This window comes from Hemitrygon akajei, chromosome 12 (assembly GCF_048418815.1).
Source record: "Hemitrygon akajei chromosome 12, sHemAka1.3, whole genome shotgun sequence".
NCBI classification, from domain to species: domain Eukaryota; kingdom Metazoa; phylum Chordata; class Chondrichthyes; order Myliobatiformes; family Dasyatidae; genus Hemitrygon; species Hemitrygon akajei.
Window position 1 is genome coordinate 67,345,874 of NC_133135.1, and position 24,356 is coordinate 67,370,229.

The following is a 24,356-nucleotide window of genomic DNA, read 5'->3' on the forward strand; positions in this document are numbered from 1 at the left end:
GATGGTGCATCACTATGAAATCATGAACAGTATCTTGTCATTCGTCTTTTGCACTCTTAGTTTGTAATCGATGTAATTTTCAGTCGTTAAAAAAAAAACAAATTGCACTACATTCGTGAATGATGAAAAAAACTGATTTCCAAGTCTGAGCGCCGCACACATACACGTTCCTGCGCGGGGAGCGAAAGCAATGCCAGTACTAAATATGGCGTCGGGCCGATCAAGTGGTCACGGTGAGTTGCGTCACCGTGACGTCATTAGGAAGGCGCAGTATCGGTGTTCGGCGGCCTGGCGCCGGTCTTTGAATTGGAAAGTGCGGGAGCGGCAGTGTTTCCAGGCATGCGGAGTGCGGACAGCGATGGGGAGATACAGCGGCCGCCAGACTTCTGGTTCATGCGCAAGGTGAGAGATGGCTACGCTTGCCGGAAGGTGCCCGCTTGTGCCTTAGTTTTCCCTCGGCCACGAGGTTGTGCTTCAGATTCCGTTACTGAAGCTGGAAAGGCCAAGGCTTGGCCGGCCTTCAACCGGTAATTCTCTTGCAAAGGTAGATAGGAAGCCAGTAAGGCTGATGGTTTCTGTGAAACTGACTGTGGAAAGTCATCAGGGTAATATTTTTATGTAGAACTTTGTCTCTCTTTCGACAGACACTGACTGACCTGCTGTGTCTCCCAACTCTACAATGTTTCCTGTTTTTATTTTAGTTTCCCAGCACCTGCAGTTTTCTCCGATTTTTCATTTAGTGTTTGGGTGTTTCGCCTGTCAGGGTCTAGTAGCTTGCTGTCACTAATGATTTCCTGAAGAGGTGTTAGAGCAGTTTTGGAGGGTTACTGGTCCTGGCGGAACCAAATCCCAATTTGTATTAGTAGTTGCTATTAGAGGCTGGAGTTGGGATTGGGAAGGGGAGTTTAGGATTTATTGACTTGAAAGCTGGATCAGATTATTGTAAAACCACTATCATGCTATCACGATGAAGCGAGAAGATCCTTTGTTTCAATAACACAAGTATTCCTCAGTGTGGGGAAGAAAGTATATCAATGGACTTGTCAGATGAGCAGAAAATTGGCAAATTAGACTCAAAGCAGGAAAATGTGCGACACCAAACTAGGCGAGAAAGCCCAGAATGAAGGTGGGATATAAGAAATGTGCATTTAGAAAGAGCCTTGAAACTGCATATCCAGAGTTCCCTACTGAGCAGCTTGGTACATTAGTTAAATCATGTGAGGCGTTCCTTCATTGGCTGCAGAAAAACAAACCCCACAGCTGGAAAAAGATAACACGAGTGAATCTGCAGATGCTGGAAATAAATAAAAACACAAAATGCTGGCAGAACTCAGCAGGCCAGACAGCATCTATGGGAGGAGGTAGTGACGACGTTTCGGGCCGAAACCCTTCATCAGGAGTGAAGTAACATGGGATGGTCGAGGGGGAATAATAAGAACATGGGATGGTCGAGGGGGAATAATAAGAACATGGGATGGTCGAGGGGGGATAAGAAGGGGGGGTCCCCCCTCGACCATCCCATGTTACTTCACTCCTGATGAAGGGTTTCGGCCGGAAACGTCGTCACTACCTCCTCCCATAGATGCTGTCTGGCCTGCTGAGTTCTGCCAGCATTTTGTGTTTTTATAGCTGGAAAAAGATATACAGTTCTGGTCAGCAACTAACAGTAAAGATTCAAAAGAGAAAATTCTCAAGAATCCTGCCAGGTAAGAGTGTGATGAACTTTGGTTTGGTGTCAACCGGATTACCTCTCATTTTCTTACTGAGTGTGAAAATGCTGCAGTGTCTCAGAGTGGGAAAAGGTGAATAGAAATTTCACCAAAATGTGGAAAGATAGTTGCCTAAATAGAGTCGATTGAAATAATAGCGAAAGTCAGCTGGGGTAGAACTGGAATAAAGCAGTCATATGTCTTAATAATTGTTTTTGAGAATTTGCCCCAGCCCTGTGAAAGTGTTGATTTCAGTTCTGTCATCTTGCCTTGCAGGTGTTCAGTTGGCGAGCAGCAGCTGCCATTGCATGGTCTGTGCTGTTGCTGCCTGTCTCCACAACTGTGTTTGTAATGTTTAGTCGACCAAATGTGTTCCACCCTGTTCAATGGATTACAGGTAATCACAATGTTAGTGGATTGGGGCCAGAATTCCCTCTCCAAATGCAGTCTCGCTGATGACATCTTGTGTCCTATATCTCTTTCTAGAGACATGGAACCACCTGAATAGTTCTTATATAATGTTTTCTTTCCTGGTGCTCTGTGGAGCTGCGGTGATCATTGGAATCTTCAATATGGAATATTATACAGGTATTAGAATTTTATTCTTTTCATTTGGCTACTGATTTTTAAAGCTGATGTTCTAATTCAATCTCTTGTTTGATTTTCAGATAACTTTTTGATGCTCAAGTTTCACACTTGAGGTTTGAAATCATGAATTATGATTTATAATTGGCATTTTTCAACGTAATTTAATTTAATAGAAATTTTAGTCAATTATCAATTAAAACAAGAGGAAGTGACTTGTATTTATTGTATTTTTTTTATACGACAGTGTATTTTTTCACATAAGCTACATGATTGAAATTTGTATTCGTTTTGACAGTGTCACTTGGCCTCTGTACTTGGTAGCAGTGAGAAAGGGGCATGATCCAGATGGTGGGGGTGCTTAATGATAATTTCTGCGTACTTGAGGTTTTGCCTCCAATAGATGCTATCAATGGTGGGGAGGGTTGTGCTTGTGATAGATCAGACTGTGAGAACTACTCTTCCAGCCTCTTGCATTGTAATTGTCATACCCCAGGCCATGATGCAACCAGTCAGGATACTTTTTACAGTTTGAGTATTTGGTGACATGCCAAATTTTCTCAAGCTTCTGATAAAGTAGAGGTGCTGGAGTGCCTTCGTATGATTACGTTTGTGTGCTGGATCCAAGATATGATATCTTGAGACGTTAGCATCCATGAATTTAAAATGCATTAAGTTGGTCAAGGGACATTTTCAAATGATTTGCCTCCTTATCTACTTTTCCAAACAAATAAGCCCTAGCAGAGTTTCAAACCTGCTGAACTTTTTTTTTAAAAGAAAATTCTGTCCTTCGTTTCCAGTGGAGCCTTCTATTCCGTGTAGTCGGATAGCACTCATAGGGAATGTGTTCCATCCTCATCGGTTCATTCATTCAGTGGTCCATGCAGTGATCGGGATGCTGATGGCCTGGTGTGCTGCTGTCATAGCTGGGGGGCGTTACCAGATGATCAGTGTACCTTGTTCGTCTCAGGACAGGTAAGCATGGCATTGATCACAATGAGGGCACCTATAAAATATCCTTGTTCGTAGTTTCTGTGCGCCTTGTCCTTTCTCTTGTATTTTTACCTTTTAACTTTGATCTTCTCATTGCAGTTCTACATCCAGTGGCAGCATGTGCCTGAATGAGTTTCACGTTTTCTTATTGATGGAAGGAGCATTTATAGGATACAGTTACAGTCTGCTTTATTTTATTAACAACTTAAATTATTTATCTTTCCCAACTCTGCAGGTAAGGTTACTGTTAAGTTCTACTTCAAATATTCTAAAAGCAGATCAATTTCTATTGTACTAAATATTTGTTTTAAAGCAGCACGTTGAAGTCATTTGTCCAGACTTCAAAGCCCCGTTCTAAAGCAAGCTTGCTGCCATCTGCCCATTGCCTCTTTAGGCGTCTATTTTTTGGTTCTGCTCTATTCCCTCTGGTGTCCTCTCTGGCCTCGGCCCTTGTGTCCATGTTTTTAAATTGTAACTTTTTTGTTTGGTTTGGCATCTTGGTCAGCTGATGTAACGATCTACTAGCTCCTGCACCTCTGCTCATACCTCTGTTCCTCACCTCCTTCCTAGTGGCAGTTACTGTGTAGCCCAGTTGCAAGTGGTGCTTAACCCTGGCATGAATAATGGAAATGTGTTTCTTGCTTAGCATTGTGACAAGTTGTAACACTACATTTAACGTGTAGAAGGAAAGTGAGGTCATCCTTTTGCAGTTTATGGACATGCTGGTTGCATTGTTTCAATTTAAAATTTTGCAAGTGTCTTACAGGGCTTTTGATTTGTGGTCCCATTAACAGGAGATGAATAAAATAGAAACTAGACAGCCACAAACCGCATCTTCTAGGTATAATATTTAAATAGCAATTCAGGTGTGTAATCTCAGTTAAAGCTAATCTGGACCCTCTGAGTACCTATAGCTTAATCATTGTGGAACTAAAAAGAGGTGGTGGGACTTTGATTTGTGCTGTTAAATGATTCTTTTTTTGCTGGATTAGACGGAGCAAAAACTAGTCGGGACATTAAAGACTGAAAATGGTACAGGGCACAGTGTTGATAATTCCCTTGCTACCATTGTCTTTAGAGTATGCAGTGTGCAGGCTGCCTTTTGAATGGGTTACACTGGTGTTCTATATCTGTGAATGGTGCTTTAGTAAGAGGAAGGGAGATAATTTATTGGTTTATCATTGGAATTGCCAGGTGTACCATGATACAGTGGAAAATCTTGCCTTGCATATTGTTCATACAGATCAATTATTACACAGTGCATCAAAGTAGAATAAGGTGAAATAATAACAATGCAGAATAAAGTGTAAAAGCTACAAAAAAGTGCAGTGCAGGTAAACGTTAAAGTGCAATATCATAATGAGCTAGATTTAAGGAAAGGGAAAAAGTAATCTATCTTTTTTTTTTGTAGCAATTCAAGTACCTGCGTTTTAAAGCAAACCTGCCACTGGTCATTAAGTACAGTGCTGTGCAGTCATTGTATTTCCTCAGGAACTACTGCATCCTTTACTACTTTCTAGGTAACTTTTTTTTAAAAATTGTCAGTCCAGGTTCATAAGATTGTATCGCTCTCATGCAATGATTGCCTCTGCTTGTCCTCCATTCTTTCTGCTCCACTGAATATATCCATTGAGTTACTACTTTGGAATGTTCATTGGGTGACCAGATGCAAGCAATAGCAGTGCACAATGGAAGAATACGAATAATACTTCTCAATGAATACTTGTTAATTATTTTGATTACTAAATTAGAATACAAACATAAAATGTTTTTGTGAAGGAGTTCAGTTATGGTAGATTCTTGACATCACACGCTGTCCATCCATAATAGGGATGGGGAGAAGAGAGGTGAATACAATAAGGGGAAATAATCTGAATAAACTTATGTTTAAAGACGAAAGAGTTAATAACTATAATAGGTAATGTTTTGTATGAATCTACTAAAGTCTGGTTAATATTTCATAATCTTGGTATAGACTTCTGCAGTTGCCTTTGCAAATTTCTGCTCTTCTAGCCTGTCTTGCAATTTAGCAGTAACTTGGTGTACAATAACATCAGCACTTATGTTCTGATTATCATTTCATTTCTATTCTCATGGCTACAACCATGAACTTTGATTTTGAAAACAAATTAAAGATCTTGGTGGGTGTGTATTTTACTTTCATGCATCTGTAGCCTCTGTTTATTGCTCTTAATGTTGAAAGGTAAAGTGCAATGAGCTTATTCATAAATATTAAATTTCAATACTAATTTTTTATTGGCGGTATTGCCTTGTAGCCAAAATCGACTCAATTAATTTTGGACCAATTAATCTTGAAGGTCCTTAATTTGATTTTTCTGTTATATTTTTATTTTAATCCCTAGGTTATGTGCCAAGAGCTTGGATAAGTGCCTCAACGACCCTTCAAAAGGACAGGTTCGTGAGCTGAATACTAAGTATTCAGTCAATGATGTTTGATATGGTACCTACTAATTATTTTGAAGTTTTTTGTTTTATTTCTTTTTCTCTATCACTGGCCAAGGGCATCGAAGCCAAAATGGTTAGGATCGGGTTGAACTCATAAGGCCTCCTGGGTTTAAATCTATTATGTTTGTTTTGCCCTCTGGCAATCCACCAGTGTATTTTATCCACTGAGATAGACTGGAGATACTGAATATCATCTATCAAAAAATCGGGGACTTGTAGATCAGAAGTAGTTTTTGGTAAGGAAAATGATTTTAAGCATCCTAATTCTAAATGCTGAATTTAGCCAGGTCAGGTTGAGCACAAATTTAAAATCTGGCTCTGTCCAAAGCATAAACCTTTCTTCTGCCTCTTCCCCTACCACAGATCTTAATTTAAATTTGAATCCTTTTCTATAAGGTATCTGTGGCATTGTACGAAATTCGCAATTCCCCAAAACCTAGGACAAAGAAGCATGTTGGGATAAACAGTTCAAAAGATTAATGTAACGATTATGTACCCTGAGTTTAATCATGCAAAACTATTTTCTGCTTTACTTCAATATTCTTGCATCTGAGCAGTGATCTTTGCCAAAGAGTGTAGTGAAGCAGTTCAGGTATATGCTTAACTTCCGTGTGGCTTTTTAGAAAGTGGTGTGTCTGTCAGATGACCACGATGAGATCCAATATTTCCAGAAGTAGTGCTGATTTGTGAATGAGCACTTGGAAAATAAAACTATCTGTAACTTTTTCTGAAGCATACAGCATTCCCTGGATACCCTGACTGGACTGTTTGACTTGCCGCTGCTCTACATGACCTGGCTAAGTGGTACATTTCTCTTGGTTACCTGGTACATTACATGGGTGTTCTTTAAAATCTTCATCACAGAGGTGAGTATGGAATACATATGTTATCTGTTCAGATAAAATCTCCTGAATTACAGTTATTCTAAATATAAAGATATTGTAATTGCCAACATACTATCACCAAGCAACCTTTGGGTAAACAATGTTGATGAGGAGAGAAGATAAGATGTGAGCATAAACCAACATGAAATATTTACATGTGAGAGTGGCGGTGGGGGGGGGGGGGGGGGGAAGGTTTCATATGTGGTCCATGTAAAAGGGGAAAATGTTGTTTTATCAATATTTTACATTCTGGTAAAAACAAAACATTGTCACAGAAATAATTGTACATTAGTAAGAGAAAAATCATGAACTTGAAGCACAGAAATGACTAAAGTCTTAAATCATTGTTCTCAAGTGCAATTGAGGTACCAAAAATAGTGGGAACTTCAGAATATAATGAGAATAAAGAAAATAGACATCTAAAAGCTGACAAATCCTCTAGACCTGAGACAGCTTATAGGATTCTGAAAGAGATGGCTGTTGAGATAGTGAACAGAAGATGATTTTTTTTTTCTAAAATTCCCAACATTCTCAGTCCCTGCAGATGGAAAGGTAGCAATTAGAAGAATGATGTTCAAAAACAAGAGGCAAAAAATGGTTAATTCTATGCCAGTTGGTCTATAATGACAACCAAATACATAAAGAATAACTGTGTTGATATGTAATTTTTAGAAGTCTCTTAATACGGTGCTACACAAACAAAAGGAACAGGCTTGCGGTTCAGATTTTAGCACGGATAAGAAGATCGACTAAATAGCTGAAGACAGTAGGAATGAATCAGTCTTTTTCAGATTGACCGTAGCAACGACCTCATTCTTGCGTCTGAGCAGAGATCTTTAGTGAAGGTTATAGTGAAGCAGATTCCACTGTACTAACAGCAATTTTGGATATGTTATATCATGATCTTTTATTCATATCATTACCATTACAGTCTATAGTATAATACAATCTATATAGTATAACATATCTAAAGTTGCTGCTGCTGCAATGAAAAAGAGATCTGGAGAGAGTGCAAAGAGTCTGCAGAAGGATTTAAATCCAGAAGGGTGGAATGGGCAGATAGCAGTTTGGCAGGTGGAGAATAATATGGTTAAAGGTGAGGTTACTCACATCAGTACAAGTAACAGAAAAGTTTTTTTAATGGCAAGAGACAAATGTAAGATGTGATGTGATGGTTCATGAAGCACAGTGTTATTATGCAGCTGCAACACAGTTAGGGTACAAATGACACTGTGGGATTTGTGGCAAGAGGATTGAGGCACAACAGGAAAGATGTCTTGCTGCATTTGGAACAAGGCTCTAGTGAGGCCGCCTGATGTACACTATGGGGTCAGTTTTGGTTTCTGTCCTGAAGTAGAATGGACTTGGATGCAGTGCAGCGTGGATTCATCTGATAGTTACCAGAATGAACTTGGACTTACTGGAAATGAAAAGAATAAGAACTGACCATATTGGAAGCAAGATAAATTACTGAGAGTTATTGACAGGTTGATACTACATACAGCTCCGAAGTCTAAATTAACATCAGAGTCTTGGGGTTAGGAGCTTGCCTATTAAGGCAGAATTGATAAATTATTTCTTTATTCATACAGTTGTACATATTAAGAAGGCTGTGGGTGCTCATTGGTTTGGAATGTTTAATGCACATTTTTGAGCAGTGATTGGGAAATGGACGTGAGATACAGGATCTGATTTAACCTATGAAATGACATGACTTGGCTCCAGCGGGCTTATGACATGTTCAAAGTAAAATTTATTATCAGAGTACATACATGTCACCACATACAACCCTGGGATTCTTTTTCCTGCAGGCATACAGTACTTAGCAAATCTATAGAACAGTAACTAAACGGGATCAATAAACAACAAACTGCAAATATAAATAAGGGGCATGAAATAGCAAGATAGATAGATAGATACTTTATTCATCCCCATGGGGAAATTCAACTTTTTTCCAATGTCCCATACACTTGTTGTAGCAAAACTAATTACATACAATACTTAACTCAGTAAAAAATATGATATGCATCTAAATCACTATCTCAAAAAGCATTAATAATAGCTTTTAAAAAGTTCTTAAGTCCTGGCGGTAGAATTGTAAAGCCTAATGGCATTGGGCCTTTTTGACCCAATTGCCTAATTGACCTCTTCATCCTGTCTGAGGAGCATTGCATCGATAGTAACCTGTCGCTGAAACTGCTTCTCTGTCTCTGGATGATGCTATGTAGAGGATGTTCAGAGTTTTCCATAATTGACCGTAGCCTACTCAGCGCCCTTCGCTCAGCTACCGATGTTAAACTCTCCAGTACTTTGCCCACGACAGAGCCCGCCTTCCTTACCAGCTTATTAAGACGTGAGGCGTCCCTCTTCTTAATGCTTCCTCCCCAACACGTCACCACAAAGAAGAGGGCGCTCTCCACAACTGACCTATAGAACATCTTCAGCATCTCACTACAGACATTGAATGACGCCAGCCTTCTAAGGAAGTACAGTCGACTCTGTGCCTTCCTGCACAAGGCATCTGTGTTGGCAGTCCAGTCTAGCTTCTCGTCTAACTGTACTCCCAGATACTTGTAGGTCTTAACCTGCTCCACACATTCTCCATTAATGATCACTGGCTCCATATGAGGCCTAGATCTCCTAAAGTCCACCACCATCTCCTTGGTCTTGGTGTTATTGAGACGCAGGTAGTTTGAGTTGCACCATATCACAAAGTCCTGTATCAGTTTCCTATACTCCTCCTCCTGTCCATTCCTGACACACCCCACTATGGCCGTGTCATCAGCGAACTTCTGCACATGGCAGGACTCCGAGTTATATTGGAAGTCTGATGTGTACAGGGTGAACAGGACCGGAGAGAGTACGGTTCCCTGTGGCGCTCCTGTGCTGCTGACCACCGTGTCAGACCTACAGTCTCCCAACCGCACATACTGAGGTCTATCTGTCAAGTAGTCCACTATCCAATCCACCATGTGAGAGTCTACTCCCATCTCCGTTAGTTTGTGCCTTAAGATCTTGGGCTGGATGGTGTTAAAGGCACTAGAGAAGTCAAGATAAAAAGTCCATAAACTGAGACCACTGGTTGTTCAAGAGCCTGAGGGTAATATCTGTTCTTGAACCTGGTGTTGTGAGTCCTGAAGCATTTGTACCTTCTACCTGATAGCAGCAGCAAGAAAAGAAGACCGCCTGAGCGGTGTGGATTTTTGATTATGGATGCTGCATTTCATGTAGATAAGGACAATGGCTGGGAGGGTTTTACCTGTGATGTACTGTGCCAAATCCACTACCTTTTCTAGGATTTTCCACTAAAAGGCATTGGCTGTTTGCTAGTAATTGCGATTTCCAAACTTGATTGTGGATGAGCAAATCATGTTTGAATCTTGATTTTCTATTACTAGCTTTAAAATGTAGAAGAAATATTTTTATCAATATATCAACATAAATAGATTAGCCAACTTAAATGCTGTCCACATTATAGAGTGTCACTGCTTTAGCTGCTGATGTTCTTCCTGTCCATCTGTGTTTGTCAAGAGTCATGTGTCCCTGTATTAGAATATCAGAAAGTTCCTGTTTCGGTCCTATCTTTGAATAAGGACAAATTTAGATTATTGACAATTTTTGAAAAGTTCAGAATTCATTTACAGTATTGTGCTTGCTTGTGGTTTGAAGGTTCCATCATGTATTGTGTTTTTCTCTGTCCCATTGATTCAGGTATTCCAATTTTCTGTGCAGTCCACTTTTGGAGAGGATGCCGATCAGTGTCTTCCTAAAATTCTAACTGCCAATGTTTCCCCTTGTGTAAAGGTAAAACGGTCACAATAATTGCAGTTGATTGTCTAGACAGTGCTAGCAAGCTGCTAACTACATGTGCACATCTGTTTTGCAGTACCTTGCATTGCAAGATTTGGCCTTGCTTTCTCAATATTCACCCTGTCGAAGACAAGAAGTATTCAGCCTTAGCCAACCAGGTATGACCAAGTTCCTCATTACAAAATCTCTTGGATATTAGATGCAAGATTGTACTGATTTGAAGAGTTGATATTCTGCATGGATTGATGTTGATTTTTAGGAATTGGGTGGGAAGATGCAGCCATTTGTAATAATCCTGATCCTTGTGCATTATTTACTAGGAGTGCATTTATTACTGTCAGTTTTTGTACAGTGGTGTGGTTGCAGAATCATTCAATTGATTTTTGGGGTACTGATAAATGTATTAATTTTGGTGGTTATAGAGCTCACTTTTTAGTAAGCACAAGCTGAGGGAATTTCTTGAAATTGTCTCTTGTGGAAGTTAGTATTTTAGTTACTATGACTATCATCCTGGAAATGTGCAACAAATCACAATTTCAAGAAAATTGTTTATCTTAGTGTCTGTGTCACTCATTTTAATCTCATTTTACTTTTGCTTTTCTCCATCACAACTCACTTTTTCTAAAATTGTCTCTCAACCATCCCTATCAGATCCTTTGTCACAGATTTCCCAATGAGTTTAATTCTTAACAGCATTCTAATCCACTTAAATCTGTAAACTCCTTGTTGTTTGAAAAGTTACTTGCTGAGAAAGTCAATACGATTTCAGTTCAGGTGCTTCATCTGGAGTGTATGAACTGAATCATGTGAGGACACCCTTGATGAGATTTTAATGCAAGTCTCTGTTTCAGGTTCCACTCAATCCTATAGAACATTACAGCACAGAAACAGGCCTTTTGGCCCTTCTTGGCTGTGCCGAACCATTTTTCTGCCTAGTCCCACTGACCTGCCCTGGACCATATCCCTCCATACACCTCTCATCCGTGTACCTGTTCAAGTTTTTCTTAAATGTTAAAAGTGAGCCCACATTTACCACTTCATCTGGCAGCTCATTCCACGCTCCTACCACTCACTGTGTGAAGAAGCCCCCCCCCCTCCAATGTTCCTTTAAACTTTGTGATTTTTTTTCTGTTTTTTGTTTCACTCCGTGTTTTAGGTTGTGCTTTTGAGAAAGTGCTTTATAAGTTAAATATTAGCTTAAATTTTAACCTAATGACTGTAGTTGATCACTTTTGTTCTTAATTTAAGGTGGCCATCCTCATAATTGGATAGCCATATCAGGCGAATGCTTAGCCTTGCTAAATGACCTAACACACAAGCTGATCGAGTATCAGGAAGCCATAGCTGCCAATGGTCGAGTCAAACCATATCCCATTCCTGGAGAGGGTCACCAGTCAAGTACATCAGGTCAGATCTCAAATTTAATTTTTTAATAGATGCTATGTAATTTTTCTTTGTACATTGTGTGTCAGGTTACTAATGGACAGCATTTATTTGATGTGCTGCACAGGACATTTTGGATATAAGACTAAAGGACATAAAATAGACCAAAACTTCAATCTAATGTTCCTTTTTGTTTCTCCATTTCATAGTTACAATAATTTGTCGGCAATGGAATACCTGAAATCTATCACTTGCTTCCAAAAAGCAGTCCAGAATTGCTACAATGTGTTTTGGCATTTTTTAAGCAATAACAAATTGACCTAGATAAAATTTTTATTTGAATAAACAGCTGTGGAAAATCTGAAATAAAAACTGAAGGTGTTTTAAATGCACAGCAGACCAAGCACAAGGTAGCCATTTGAAATTGGTGGCCTTTCATCAATTCTGAAAGAAGTTAGAGCAAGTAGGTTTATAAGATGCAGAGGAGAGTGGAAGTGAAGGATCAGGAACTGGGATGAATGGAGCTGTAAGCTGGAGAAGAAACTTCTGATATAAAGTTCCACCATTCACTTAGTCCTGTTCCCTCTCTTCCCGCTACCCACATATCCGCCAGCCCTTGTGGCCAAATTGTCGTCATTTGTGAAGTGGGTATCAGTGTTGTGCTAGAAGTAGTGGAATGCAGAGTTTAGAGTGGAGAAGTTTATAGAGATAAGGGAGCTTGAACACGTGAATTATAAATCAATGTTTTAATTAGATTTTTGATCTTTCAGTAGCCATCCTATTTATGACCTAAACTTGCAGCAATCTAGTTTTGTGTATCAGCCCTGTCATAGGCATGCCTTCATTGTCATCTTTCCTTCTGTTGCAGAAACATCTTGTCTTGAAGAGCCTGCCAGCTACCAGCCTTCCCGAAAGATGCCATTCTGTACTCCTTTTCCCCAAAGCCCCCTGAATTCACCAATGAACAAGTCCTCATCCTTGAAGAGCCTCCTCAGCCTCCCCTTTACACCAAATTTGGGCAGTCCTTTTGACTCATCTGCCGTGACCCACTTGAATGACTTGGGTTCGCCTTACTATGGCTCAGTGCGGAGCCCTCGTTTACTGAAGCGGGGACCAAAAATTTGGTCGTCGGCATCTCGTTCCACTGGTATGTCTGTGCTATAGTTTGGTATACAGAAAAGTGAAACAGCCTTATTAGAAGCTTTTGTTTATGGAAAATTTAAAAGTAAAGTTTTCACTGAGATTGAACTAATCTTGTAAGAGGCTTTACAAATTGAATATTGTGCAGTGTAATATGGTAATGTATAAATTGATCAAAATGTGTAAGGTTTTACTCCTCAACAAGTTAATAATTGCTGTCTTTTTTGAGCATCCATTTATTGCCTTTCTTCACTGTTAACTTCTGTGATTTACCTGCACTTGTGCGGTTGTATAGAAATATGGAATTCTAGAGACAGATTCAAGATTATTGTTATTCTTCAGTACACAAGTATAAAATAGAACAAAACTATTGTTACTCTGGATCTGAAGCAGCATAAAAATAAAATACAAGCATAAAGAATACAATAAAAAGGTACATTAAATATAAAAGTAGTCATATAAAATACAATGAACTATGATAAACATGAGAGATCCTGCAGATTGTAGAAGTCTAGAGCAACACACACAAAATGCTGGAGGTACTTAGCATTATCAGGCCCTCCTGTCTGCTACAGTACAACTTCTGTACCACAGTGATGCAGCATATTAGGATCCTCCCAAGTGCATCTCTGCAAAGGCTGATGAACAAGAGTGGGCCAGTTAGTTTTTTTTGTACTTTATTCAATAACTTTTAATTCCAGTCCTACAATCTTTATATTATTGGCTTTCTATGCTATTGAATTCTTTCTGCCTTGTGCCTTAAGTTTCTATTAGTTATCTTGCCCTCTAGCACTTTAAATTTATACATTGCAACTCCATATTATTGTAAGAAAATGTTGATGTAAATCTCTTGAATTCCCTTTGAGTGCCTCATTAGTGAAAATGATTTACCCTCGAGGAGTTGTTTTCATTCCTTTTCTGCAAAATCACTCTCAGTCCATTGAAGTTAACCTTTCTCCAAATTAGAATTTGTACTTGATTTTTTTTTGCACAGTTATAGGAGATCTATAACTGTCACTATGAGAAGACCATTAATCCAAATCCACACCCCAATTTCATTGCGTAAAACAAAACTCAGCATTGATCCTCTTGCCCCCATATTCTTATTGCTGGATTTAATACATACTAGCTAAGCATTTCATCTGCATCCGATTTACGAACTGTGCACCCTTCATATTTTTCTCATTGATGATATCCCAATTATGAAATTTCACTCTGTTACTGCCACAGTATCTTTTATTTTTCCAAAAATCTGGTTTTTTGTGTTTCCTTTGGACTGTTTGAAGGTCTATAATTCCCAGTTGTGTGACTTCTCCTTTTGGTTTAATTGAACATGTATAGCCTTACATTAGCTGTTTCACAAGTCTAATAGGTTATTTCACAAAGCTGGCTATTACCTCTCTATTTAAATTCACTTCTCATCTGAGAACTCTGGAATTGGCAACTATTTGCTGACATCAAGCTTCCATCGCTGTACCTTGTTTAGCAAGGAATGTAGTATCAGTAAATTTGGTCCAATTGAGATAAAATGATATTAAACGTCCTTTATTTGTGAACAAAGTAGATGAACAAATACACAGTTCAGGAAGTGCTATCCATACAGATTCTAATGAGAGAAAGTAAAGAATTAAAGTTAAGGCCCCCTAATAGCAGCTATCCTCTGAGTATTAATTGATTACTCAGCTAATCAACTAATTGAGTTTGATCATTAATTTTGTAACAAAGGTAATACAGATGACCCCTGCATTACAGCCATATGGTAACAGCAATTTGCCCTTGCAAAAGTCACAAATCACTATCTTAAAAAATAAATTGAAACACAGAATTAAAATTTGCTTTTTATAGAAATCATCTGGGAAGAAGTGCAAGAAGTAAGTAAATAGAATTTTCAACACACATTTCTTGATATGTGCTAATGATAGTTTTGCATCACGTAAACTCACGATATGGACAGTTTTCTAGGAATGCATCTTGTTAATCTTGAAATTGATAATTCCACAGGAATCATAATGTTGACTGTGAAATTCAATTAAATTGCTGGGAGATTAACAGTATCAGACACTGAAAAGAAAATATTTAATTCTCAATGAATATATCGTACTTTCTGTTGAGAAGTAAAAACTTTGAGGGAGATGTGACCATTCCGGGCAAGTAAAAGAGGCTCAGGTTGTTTAGGTTTATATATCTTGTTTTAAAAGCCTTGTAATATTATTAAGAGTAGTAAGTCTGAAGATTGGGAGACTTTTTAAAACCCAGCAATAAGAAACTATTCCTGGAACCCTATAGAAATATACATAAACATTTTCCTGCTCACTGTTTTAATAATTTCTTTTAAAAACTTATTCATATTTTGCATGATCTATCATTTACAAATCCTTGTAGTACTGGCTGATTAGCTGAAAGTTACTAAGGTTCACTCTGTAACACTATTGTACTTTGTTATTGCTTTTCTCTTAATGTATTTTGAAGTGATCTGTGTGGGTGGCATGGAGAAAGATTCTTCTTTGCATTGTACTGCATTACTTTTGACAATAATAATCCAATTACCAATTAATTACAGGCAAACATAATGTATCAAAAGATGTTAGATTAACTAGTATAATTAGCTTGTTTCAACACTTTGTTTCCACAACTTAGTGTGCAATTTTCCAAAATAAGCAATAATTCCAAAATCAAGAGAACTCGTAAATGACTTGTGATCTTTCAGAGTTTCAACTATTTCCTTTAAAATCCAAGATGAAAACTCATCTGATCCTGGAGTATTGACACTTATTTTGTTCCGCTGTTTTATTCAATGCCATTATCTTGGCTATGTTAATTCTGGTATGCCCTTTCCTATCAATGCGAGTTCCTCTCACTGTCTAGGGTGCAAACTACCCCCTCTAATTGCCTTGCCTCATTTATATGCCATATTCTATCATTCTGTCACTTATTTTTATTCATAAAACCAGATTTTTTTTTTATGTTTGCAAATTATATTTCTACCAGTTGCGTATTAATTGAGTTTTTGTATTTGTATTTTAAGACCGTAAGACATAGTAGTAGAATTAGGCCATTTGGCCCATAAATTCTCCTGCCATCCAATTCCTAAATGGACATTGAATCCTTGGACACTAACTCACTTTTTTTTAATATACAGTATTTCTGTTTTTTGCATGTTTTAATAATCTATTCAATATACATATACTGTGATTGATGTACTTGTTTAATTATTATTTTATTTTTATTACTTTTTTTTCTCTTCTATATTATATATTGCATTGAACTGCTACTAAGTTAAAAAAATTCACATCACATGCCAGTGATAATAAACCTGATTCTGATTTATAAAATAAGTCTATGCCTTTATTCCTTTTATCAAAGTGATGTTATAATAAGAATCTGGGTTTTACCAATATTGCTAATAGTTAATAGCATAACTTCAGCATTGCCTTAAGAGACCTTGAAATATTTCTGTATTCCATCAGTATTCTGGCCATTCTCTGAGCTTGAACTATACGTGTATTTGGAGTTAAGGTATCTCTACAGAGTTCAGGCCATCACATCTGCATTTCCTAGCTGGCCAACTGCCTCTTATAATTTAATTTACTTTGGCTCAGTATTTGGAACCATTAATTAACTAAACAAACGCACACATCCTGAGTAATTTTAATAGCTTTTTAGTTTGACCCTGTGTTACCAGTGGGTTAAAATTGTATAAAACAGTATGTTTTGCTAGGAGTACAGTAGGTTGTTTTACCATTAAGACTGCTCTGCCATTTAAAAAAAGTTGAATGGCCTGTTTGTACATCACTCAAACATATTTTTGTATGTATTTTGTTTGAATTGTTGTTACTGAGAGTTAACAATGCCTGTGTTTTCAGAGTCCTTGGCGAACACAAGTCAATTTGCTGGTCAAGCTGCCCAGGTTGGCAGCAGAACTCCTGAAGTAACCAAGCACAGTCCTATTTCAGATTGGATACTTCAGAGACAAGAACAGGTAAAACTCATGGATTGTGCCCGGTCATTGAGTAAAGAGACTGCATTTCTCAGCCACATCAATTTATTCACTGTATAGGTTAGTTTTTGCAGCCTGCAGGTTGTCCTGTATTAGATGCATTCCTGGAACCTTGATTATTTGACAGTGTGATAACAACATCTCAACTTGTAACTTATTATAAAAGTCATGTTTCATTAGAAACTTGTTTCCCCTGTAGCTGAGTAATTTTGCTTGTAGCTTTGTACTAATTGCAGGTTGAGTACCCCCTTATCTGAAATTCCAAAATCCAAAAACTCCGAAATCCACATTTTCTTTGAGGTCACAAATGGAAAATTCCACAAGACACTGGGAAGGTTCCCAGGCAAGAAGTGACCTCACATATGTAATGAACTGAAGTTAATAAAAAATAGAAGAACACTGCATAAAGTGAAAAATTAAGATCCCGATCATGTATTGTCAGCTTTGGACTGAACATGTGCTGCTTAATGATATGCTGATCATGAGACAAGCAATGATCTATCACGATGAAACAAAAATTGAAGGCAATTGTGAATATTCAGCAGGCTGGTTGCAGGAATTTAAGAAAAGGCACGGCATTAAAATTCTAAAGCATCTGTTGTTCATGAAAATCTAACACCAGAACAAGTCTATAATGCTGATTGTTTTTATACCTTACATAAAACTTTAAAAAGTAAAATACAAATACAGTGTACTGTAACCCTTTAATCAAAGCTTGGCATCATAGATGAGACTGAAAGTCTACCGTTTGATGTTGTTCAACAGCTGATTCAGGTATTCTCCCAATGTTGCTGTGCTGCTTTTGCCCTGCACATGTTATATTTATTGATGGTCTGTAATAATTTTTACTGTTCAGTTCATGTGTGTGATGAACAAGTGTAAGACAAAGACTGCTTACCAGTCTTTTCATCGGAAGGGATGGTGATCCCAAGCTATCTCATTAGGTGTTCCAAAATCCAAAGGACTCTGAAACACTTCCAGCCCCAAACATTTCGAATGAGGGGGTACTCGGCCTGTATTGCTGTGCAGATTTCAGATGAGAAACTATCTGGAGGCAAAGAGCGGTGGAAATGCAGGACAGGTAGCTACTTGGAGGGGAAATTGAGCTTGGAAACTTTGTCAAGATTACCTGATGTTAACTGTGAAATTGCACTGATAACTACTAGTAGCAATGGTTTTTAACAAAGGTACAGGATGATTAAAATTTCACTTAAAGCATAGAACAATGACCCATCTGCCTTGCATTATTATCCTGTAGCTTTGTTTAATATAATTTGTATCCTCCATCCAGCATTTTAAAAGTTCAAACAATATGTATTAATATGGCTTTGAAATTATGCTTTGTTCATTTAGGTCAAAACTTTTGTGTTGAAACGGGGGCAGATAATGTATTTATTTAACAAGGTACTGTGAATGTCATTTAAGCCACATCAGATTAACAGCATGTAAGGTTATGCCTTCCTGGAAATCTTACATGATGCTTTGTTCAGCGGCTGGTTTCTTTATGTTGCTGTCTTCCTTTTGCTTGTGCAATAGTTTCATTCTGCAGCTTCTTGATTGGCTAAGTACATCTGACAAACTCTGTTAATTTGCTCTGTTCCTGGAACCTTTCCTTTAACCAAGAAGGAGCTCTTGTTTCAGTTGGTACTGGATGATACTAATGTGTCCATCTGACTTTATTTAGGTGAAATTAGTTTAGGGACTTGACCTTAAATCATTTTCTCGTAAGCATAGAACAGTACAGCACAGGAACAGGCCCTTAGGCCCACAGTGTTGTGCCAACCAATTAAGTTAGTGATCAAATGGCCAATTAAACTCATCCCTTCTGCCTACACAATGTCCATTGCTTTCTATTTCCCTTACATTCATGTGCCTATCTGAACATCTCTTAAAAGTCCCTAAAGTAGTTCCCTCTACCACCACTTCAACCAGCATAACCACCAGTCTCTTCTTAAATACCCCTCACACCTGACAAACAAGGGACAATCTGCAGATGCTGGAAATTCAAGCAGTGCACACACAATGCTGGAGGAACTTGGCAGGCCAGGCAGCATCTGTTGGGGGAGGGGGGGGAAGTGCAGAAACATTTTGGGCTGAGACCCTCATTTCTCTTGAAATTGCCCCCTCTCACCTTAAATATATGCCCTCTAGTATTGGACATTTCAACCCTGTGAAAAAGATTCTGTCTATTCTATTGATGACTCTCATAATCTCAAAAACCTCTATCAGATCTCCTCCTAACCTCTGTCACCCCAGAGAAAACAACTCAAGTTTTCCAGTGTCTCATTATAACACATACCCTCTAGTCCAGGCAGCATCCTGATAAACACCTTCTGCACCCTTTCCAAAGCCTTAACATCTTTCTTATAATGGCTGACCAGAACTGTGTGCAGTACTCCAGGTGAGGCCTAACTAGAGGTTTATAAAGCTACACATCTGAGTTAAGAATTCAATGCCTGGACTAATAAAGGCAAGCATGCCATATGCCATCTTAACCTGCCTATCAACCTGTGTAGTCACTTTCAAGGAGCTATTGACTTGGACCCTAAGATCCCTCTGCTCATCAACACTGTTAAGGGTCTTGTCCACTAATTATGCTAGAGAATTATATTAACTGAGTGGCTCGTGTTCCCCAGGTTGGGAACCTCTGATTTATTGATCTCTCCTATCATTAAAATACACATATTCCAAACTGTGTCCCATCATATCTATTACTTTGCTCCTGCCTGTTTTTACTGGCCCTAACATTCATTTTCTCTCCCTCCCTCCACTTTCTCAGCTGGTGCTCTGTTTCCCATCCATCTTGCCAAACTCAGTGTGCCATTTTGTCAAATAAAAGGCAGTTGAAGTGTTTCCATTGAGAAATTATGTGGATGAGCACAATTCACCATTACAAATATCCTTTGACCTTTGCATATGGTCAAAATAGAATATAGTCGTAATGCCAAAGTATATCAGGTAGTTGTCAGAATTACTTTAGTTCATGTTTCGTACATTACAAATTTTTTGTCGTTCTATATATTGCAATCTCTTCTGCTTTATGCCTTTAGTGCAGCGGTTTCTCAAACATGGAGAGGTTGTTTCGACCAAATAACATGTTAACATTTCAAAGGGATTTAATATATTGATCTGGAGTTTACATTGAGAATGACAGTTGCCATTATTGGAGCAAATGTGATGGCAAATTCTGAGGTGTGCTGTTACACAGTTACTTGTGATGTGTGGAAGCCGCTGTTAGTGATTTTCTTCACTGTTCGTAAGCTTCTCTATTATGATGAGCAACAGTTGGCAAATTAGCAAAATCTTCAGTTATTTACAAACTTTGGACTGTTGGAAATAATTGAAATTTTATGGTTTGCTGACTTGATCCATAAAAATAATTTTGCATGCATTGGCAGTTTTCTCAGAAGATAGATGCTGATCAGCTTCTGACTTTATAGATGTGAATGCCGAATTGAGTCAAATTTCTGGCCTTAGAATAATGAATTAGTAGTTAAATAAAGTAACTGTCATTGAGACAAATGCAATCATAAGCAATAGCACTGGAGATTTACTGGGATTTACAGCTAACACATGGATATATGAATCTGAAACGTCTGTGTAATTGAAAAGAATTGCTATTTTAAAAGCAGCAATTTTTCTGTAATTCAGGATATTTAACACATGGTTGTTCCACAGTCACAGAATACTACAGCACAATAACAGGACCTTCAGCCCATTTAGTCCATATTAACCTGCCTAGTCCCATCAACCTGCACCCGGACCATTGCCATGTGCCAATCCAAACTTCTCTTAAATTGAACCCAAATCTACCACAAACAAGAGAAAATCTGCAGATGCTGGAAATCCGAGCAACATACGCAAAATGCTGGAGGAACTCAGCAGCCCAGGCAGCATCCATGGGAAAAAAGTATAGTCGATGTTTGGGGCCGAAACCCTTTGGCAGGACAGGAGAAAAAAAGCTGAGGAGTAGATTTGAAAGGTGCAAGAAAGAAAAAGGGGGTGAGGAGCACCAGAGGGAGGTGATGGGCAGGCAAGGAGATGGGGTGAGAGAGGGAAAAGGGGATGGCATGAACATCGATTTCTCAACCTTCCGCTAATAGCCCCCACCTTCACCATTTCCCATCCCCTTGTCCCTCTCTTAGCTCCTTGTCCGCCCATCGCCTCCCTCTGGTGCTCCTCTCCCCCTTTTCTTTCTTTCATGGCCTTCTGTCTCTTTCACTAATCAACTTCCCAGCTCTTTACTTCATCCCTCCCTCTTCAGGTTTCACCTATCACCTGGTATTTCTCTCTGCCCTCCCCCACCTTGTAATATCTACTCCTCAGCTTTTTTTCTCCAGTCCTGCTGAAGGGTTTTGGCCCGAAATGTCGGCTGCACTTTTTCCTTAGATGCTGACTGGCCTGCTGAGTTCCTCCAGCATTTTGGGTGTTGCTCAAATTTACCACTTGTGCTGACAACTCATACCACATTCTTGCCACCCTTTGAGTGAAGAAGTTCCCACTCATGTTTTCCTTAAACATTTCACCTTTCAGCTTTAGTTCATGATCTCTAGTTTTGGGCGCACCCAACCTCAGTGGAAAAAGCCTATTTGCATATACCTCTGTCAAATCTTCTCTTATTCTCCTATGCTCCAGGGAATAAAGTTCTAACCTATTCATCCTTTCCTGATAACTCAGGTCAAGTCCTAGCAGCACCCTGGTAAATTTTCTCTACATTCTTTCAATCTTATTGATATCTTTCCTGTAGGTAGGTGACCAGAGCAGCATGCAGTACTCCAAATTAGACCTCCCCAAAGTCTTGTACAACTTCAACATAACATCACAACTCCAGTACTCAATACTTTAAGTTGAAGGCCAGTGTGCCAAAAGCTCTCTTTACGACACTATCTACCATTGATACCACTTTCAAGGAATTATGAATCTGTATTCCTAGATCCCTCAGTTCTACTGCTCTCATCAGTGCCCTATAGCTCATTGTAAATTCTACCCTGCTTTATTCTCCCAAAATGTAACACCTCACACTTGTCTGCTTTAAATTCTGTTTGCCATTTTTCAGCCCATTTTTCCAGCTGGTCTACATCCCACTGCAAGCTTTGATAGCCTTCGTCACTGTCTACTATACCCCACAGTCTAGGTGTCATCCGCATATTTGCTGATCCAGTTTACTACATTATCATCCAGGTGGTTGAAGTAGATTAGATAAACAATGGACCCAGCACTAATGCTTCTGGCACACCACTAATCACAGACATCCTGTCAGAGAGACAACCATCTGCTATTGCTCACTGGCTTCTCCCAGAAAGCCGATGGCTCATCCAGTTCACTACCTCATCCTGGATGCTAAGCAGCTGAACCTTTTTTGACCAACCTCCCATGTCAAAGGCCTTGCTAAATTCCATCCAGCATCCACTGTGTTGCCTTCTCCAACTTTCCTGGTAACTTCCTCAAGAAACTCAAGATTGTTAAGACACGACCTACCATGCACAAAGCCGTGTTGACTGTCCCTAATCAGTCCCTGTCTTTCCAATAACTTGCCCACTACTGATGTCAGGCTCACCAGTCTATAATTTCCTAGTTTATTTTTAGACCCTTTCTTAAACAATGGAACAACATTAGCTATCTTACAATCCTCTGGCACCTCACCCATTGCTAAGGATGTTGTAAATATCTCTGCCTGGTCCCTTGTAATTTCTGCACTAGCTTCTTACGGTTCGAGGGATTGTCAAGCCCTGGGGATTTGCCTCATCAGCAACCACCACCTCCTCTGTAATCTGTACATAGTCCATGACCTCACTTCTTTAGTCTCTGTGTCCATCTACCAAGTAAATAAAGATGCAAAAAAAATCCATACAAAATCTCCACGTTTCCGATTTGCCGGAGTTACTGAACTCCATTTTAGGAGAACAAGATGTACTCTTAAATATAATTAACAGTGTTCAAAGATTTGTTATTGATTCGATACAGATATCATGAGGCAGATAGCTGAGGCAGTCATTTATTCAACTTTTTCGAGCAACATTAATTCGCCTCTATTTAATTTCAAAGTTTTATCTGCAGTTGACTACTGCAAGTGGCATTGTTAAATAAAGCCAACAACAAAGTATCAGAGAGCTTTTATTCATTTGTAACTTATTATCACTTGAGAAATTTCTGCATTACATCATATTTTAAAAAGTAAGTTGTGTTCAGAACTTAAATGCTTACTTTGCATGTGATCTTTAACTTGGCTTCTTTCCATTATGCATGTATGGAATTTTGAAATGAAATACTGAATGAACAATTTTGAAAATCAATCAGCTTTTATGAAATAATCCAGACTAATGGCTCAAATGTGCTCCTGCTGAGTGGCTTTGCATGTGAGTGACTGACACTGCATAGTATTTCACAATCTCAGCTAGCCTAACTTGTCAATCTTGCACGTACTGCACGTCTTTTTCTAATAATTAAGAGAGATTAGATTTAATTACAGTTTTTTTCCAGCTTCCGGAAGCTTCAAGTCAGGCCTTGTTTGCGAACAGTCAAGCACATATTTGGGCTCTTGAAGGTAATTACTTATGTCAGAAATATGGCTTGCTTCCAACCAATTATCTGATGTTATTTGAAACATTTTTAATCCATTTACATGAAGAATGTATTGCAGTTGAGATCAGCAACCTTGTGGCAGAACTGCTAGTGCTGCTGCCTCTCAGCTTCCCATAGTTGTGCGCATTTCCTCACCTGTTAATGTAAATTTATGGCAAAAAGATGAAAGAAGATTTGATGGGCTTGTGAGCAAGAATAATTTGTAGGGCTGTAGGGAAATAAGGAAGGGGAGAATTTAATTGTTCTGCAGGTGTAGCTGTGGACCTGAATACTCCCAAGTTCAACAGGATTCAAGTAGTAAACAGACTTGCACATCCACTGAAGCACATTTTAATTTATAGACATTGAAAATATTCAGACTTATTTTGAAATAGTGTTAAAAATCACTTACCAGACACACACCTTCAATCTGGCTTCAATTCCATTCTAAAGAATAGCACCATGGACTGTCTGTAGCGGACGCAGCTTAAAGGCCAAATGGTGAGTGCTTACTACCTTTCATCATAAGATAACAGAGCTCTGCTCTTATATTTAGCACTTAATCTACTGGCATAGCTAAAAGTCAAACTTCCAGAGAATTCCAAATTTCTGTGGCAATGAGGAGATGTGGCCTAAAGGAACTCACCTGTTTATTTCAGCTATCCAGTACTTCTCCATGGAATCATTGACTAATTCGTAGCATTGCCCACTTCAGTTGGTGGAGTGGAGAGAAAAGCAGAAACCAAAAAGTGATGAAAATTCAACAAGAAAAGTCAACTTTCAGTCAAATATTTCAGATTTTCTTCCCTTAATGACTCCATTCTGTCA

General features: G+C 38.7%; 1 protein-coding gene across 2 annotated transcripts in view; it reads left to right on the plus strand.

Annotated features, from left to right (window-relative positions):
* The first annotated feature begins 270 nt into the window (after positions 1–270).
* ndc1 (NDC1 transmembrane nucleoporin) overlaps positions 271–24,356 on the plus strand; it is a 30,252-nt gene continuing 6,166 nt past the window's right edge. Inside the window, exons 1-15 of one of the 2 annotated variants that reach the window (XM_073063351.1) lie at positions 271–402; positions 1,986–2,106; positions 2,196–2,297; positions 3,095–3,269; positions 3,387–3,522; positions 4,699–4,807; positions 5,651–5,702; positions 6,487–6,619; positions 10,349–10,441; positions 10,524–10,605; positions 11,696–11,854; positions 12,699–12,977; positions 16,834–16,949; positions 18,321–18,371; positions 23,448–23,511. In XM_073063351.1, the coding sequence (XP_072919452.1) occupies positions 340–402; positions 1,986–2,106; positions 2,196–2,297; positions 3,095–3,269; positions 3,387–3,522; positions 4,699–4,807; positions 5,651–5,702; positions 6,487–6,619; positions 10,349–10,441; positions 10,524–10,605; positions 11,696–11,854; positions 12,699–12,977; positions 16,834–16,949; positions 18,321–18,371; positions 23,448–23,511 (1,735 nt within the window). In that variant the 5' untranslated portion in view covers positions 271–339. The remainder of the gene's footprint in view (positions 403–1,985; positions 2,107–2,195; positions 2,298–3,094; positions 3,270–3,386; positions 3,523–4,698; positions 4,808–5,650; positions 5,703–6,486; positions 6,620–10,348; positions 10,442–10,523; positions 10,606–11,695; positions 11,855–12,698; positions 12,978–16,833; positions 16,950–18,320; positions 18,372–23,447; positions 23,512–24,356) is intronic. The other variant, XM_073063352.1, reaches the window with a different exon arrangement.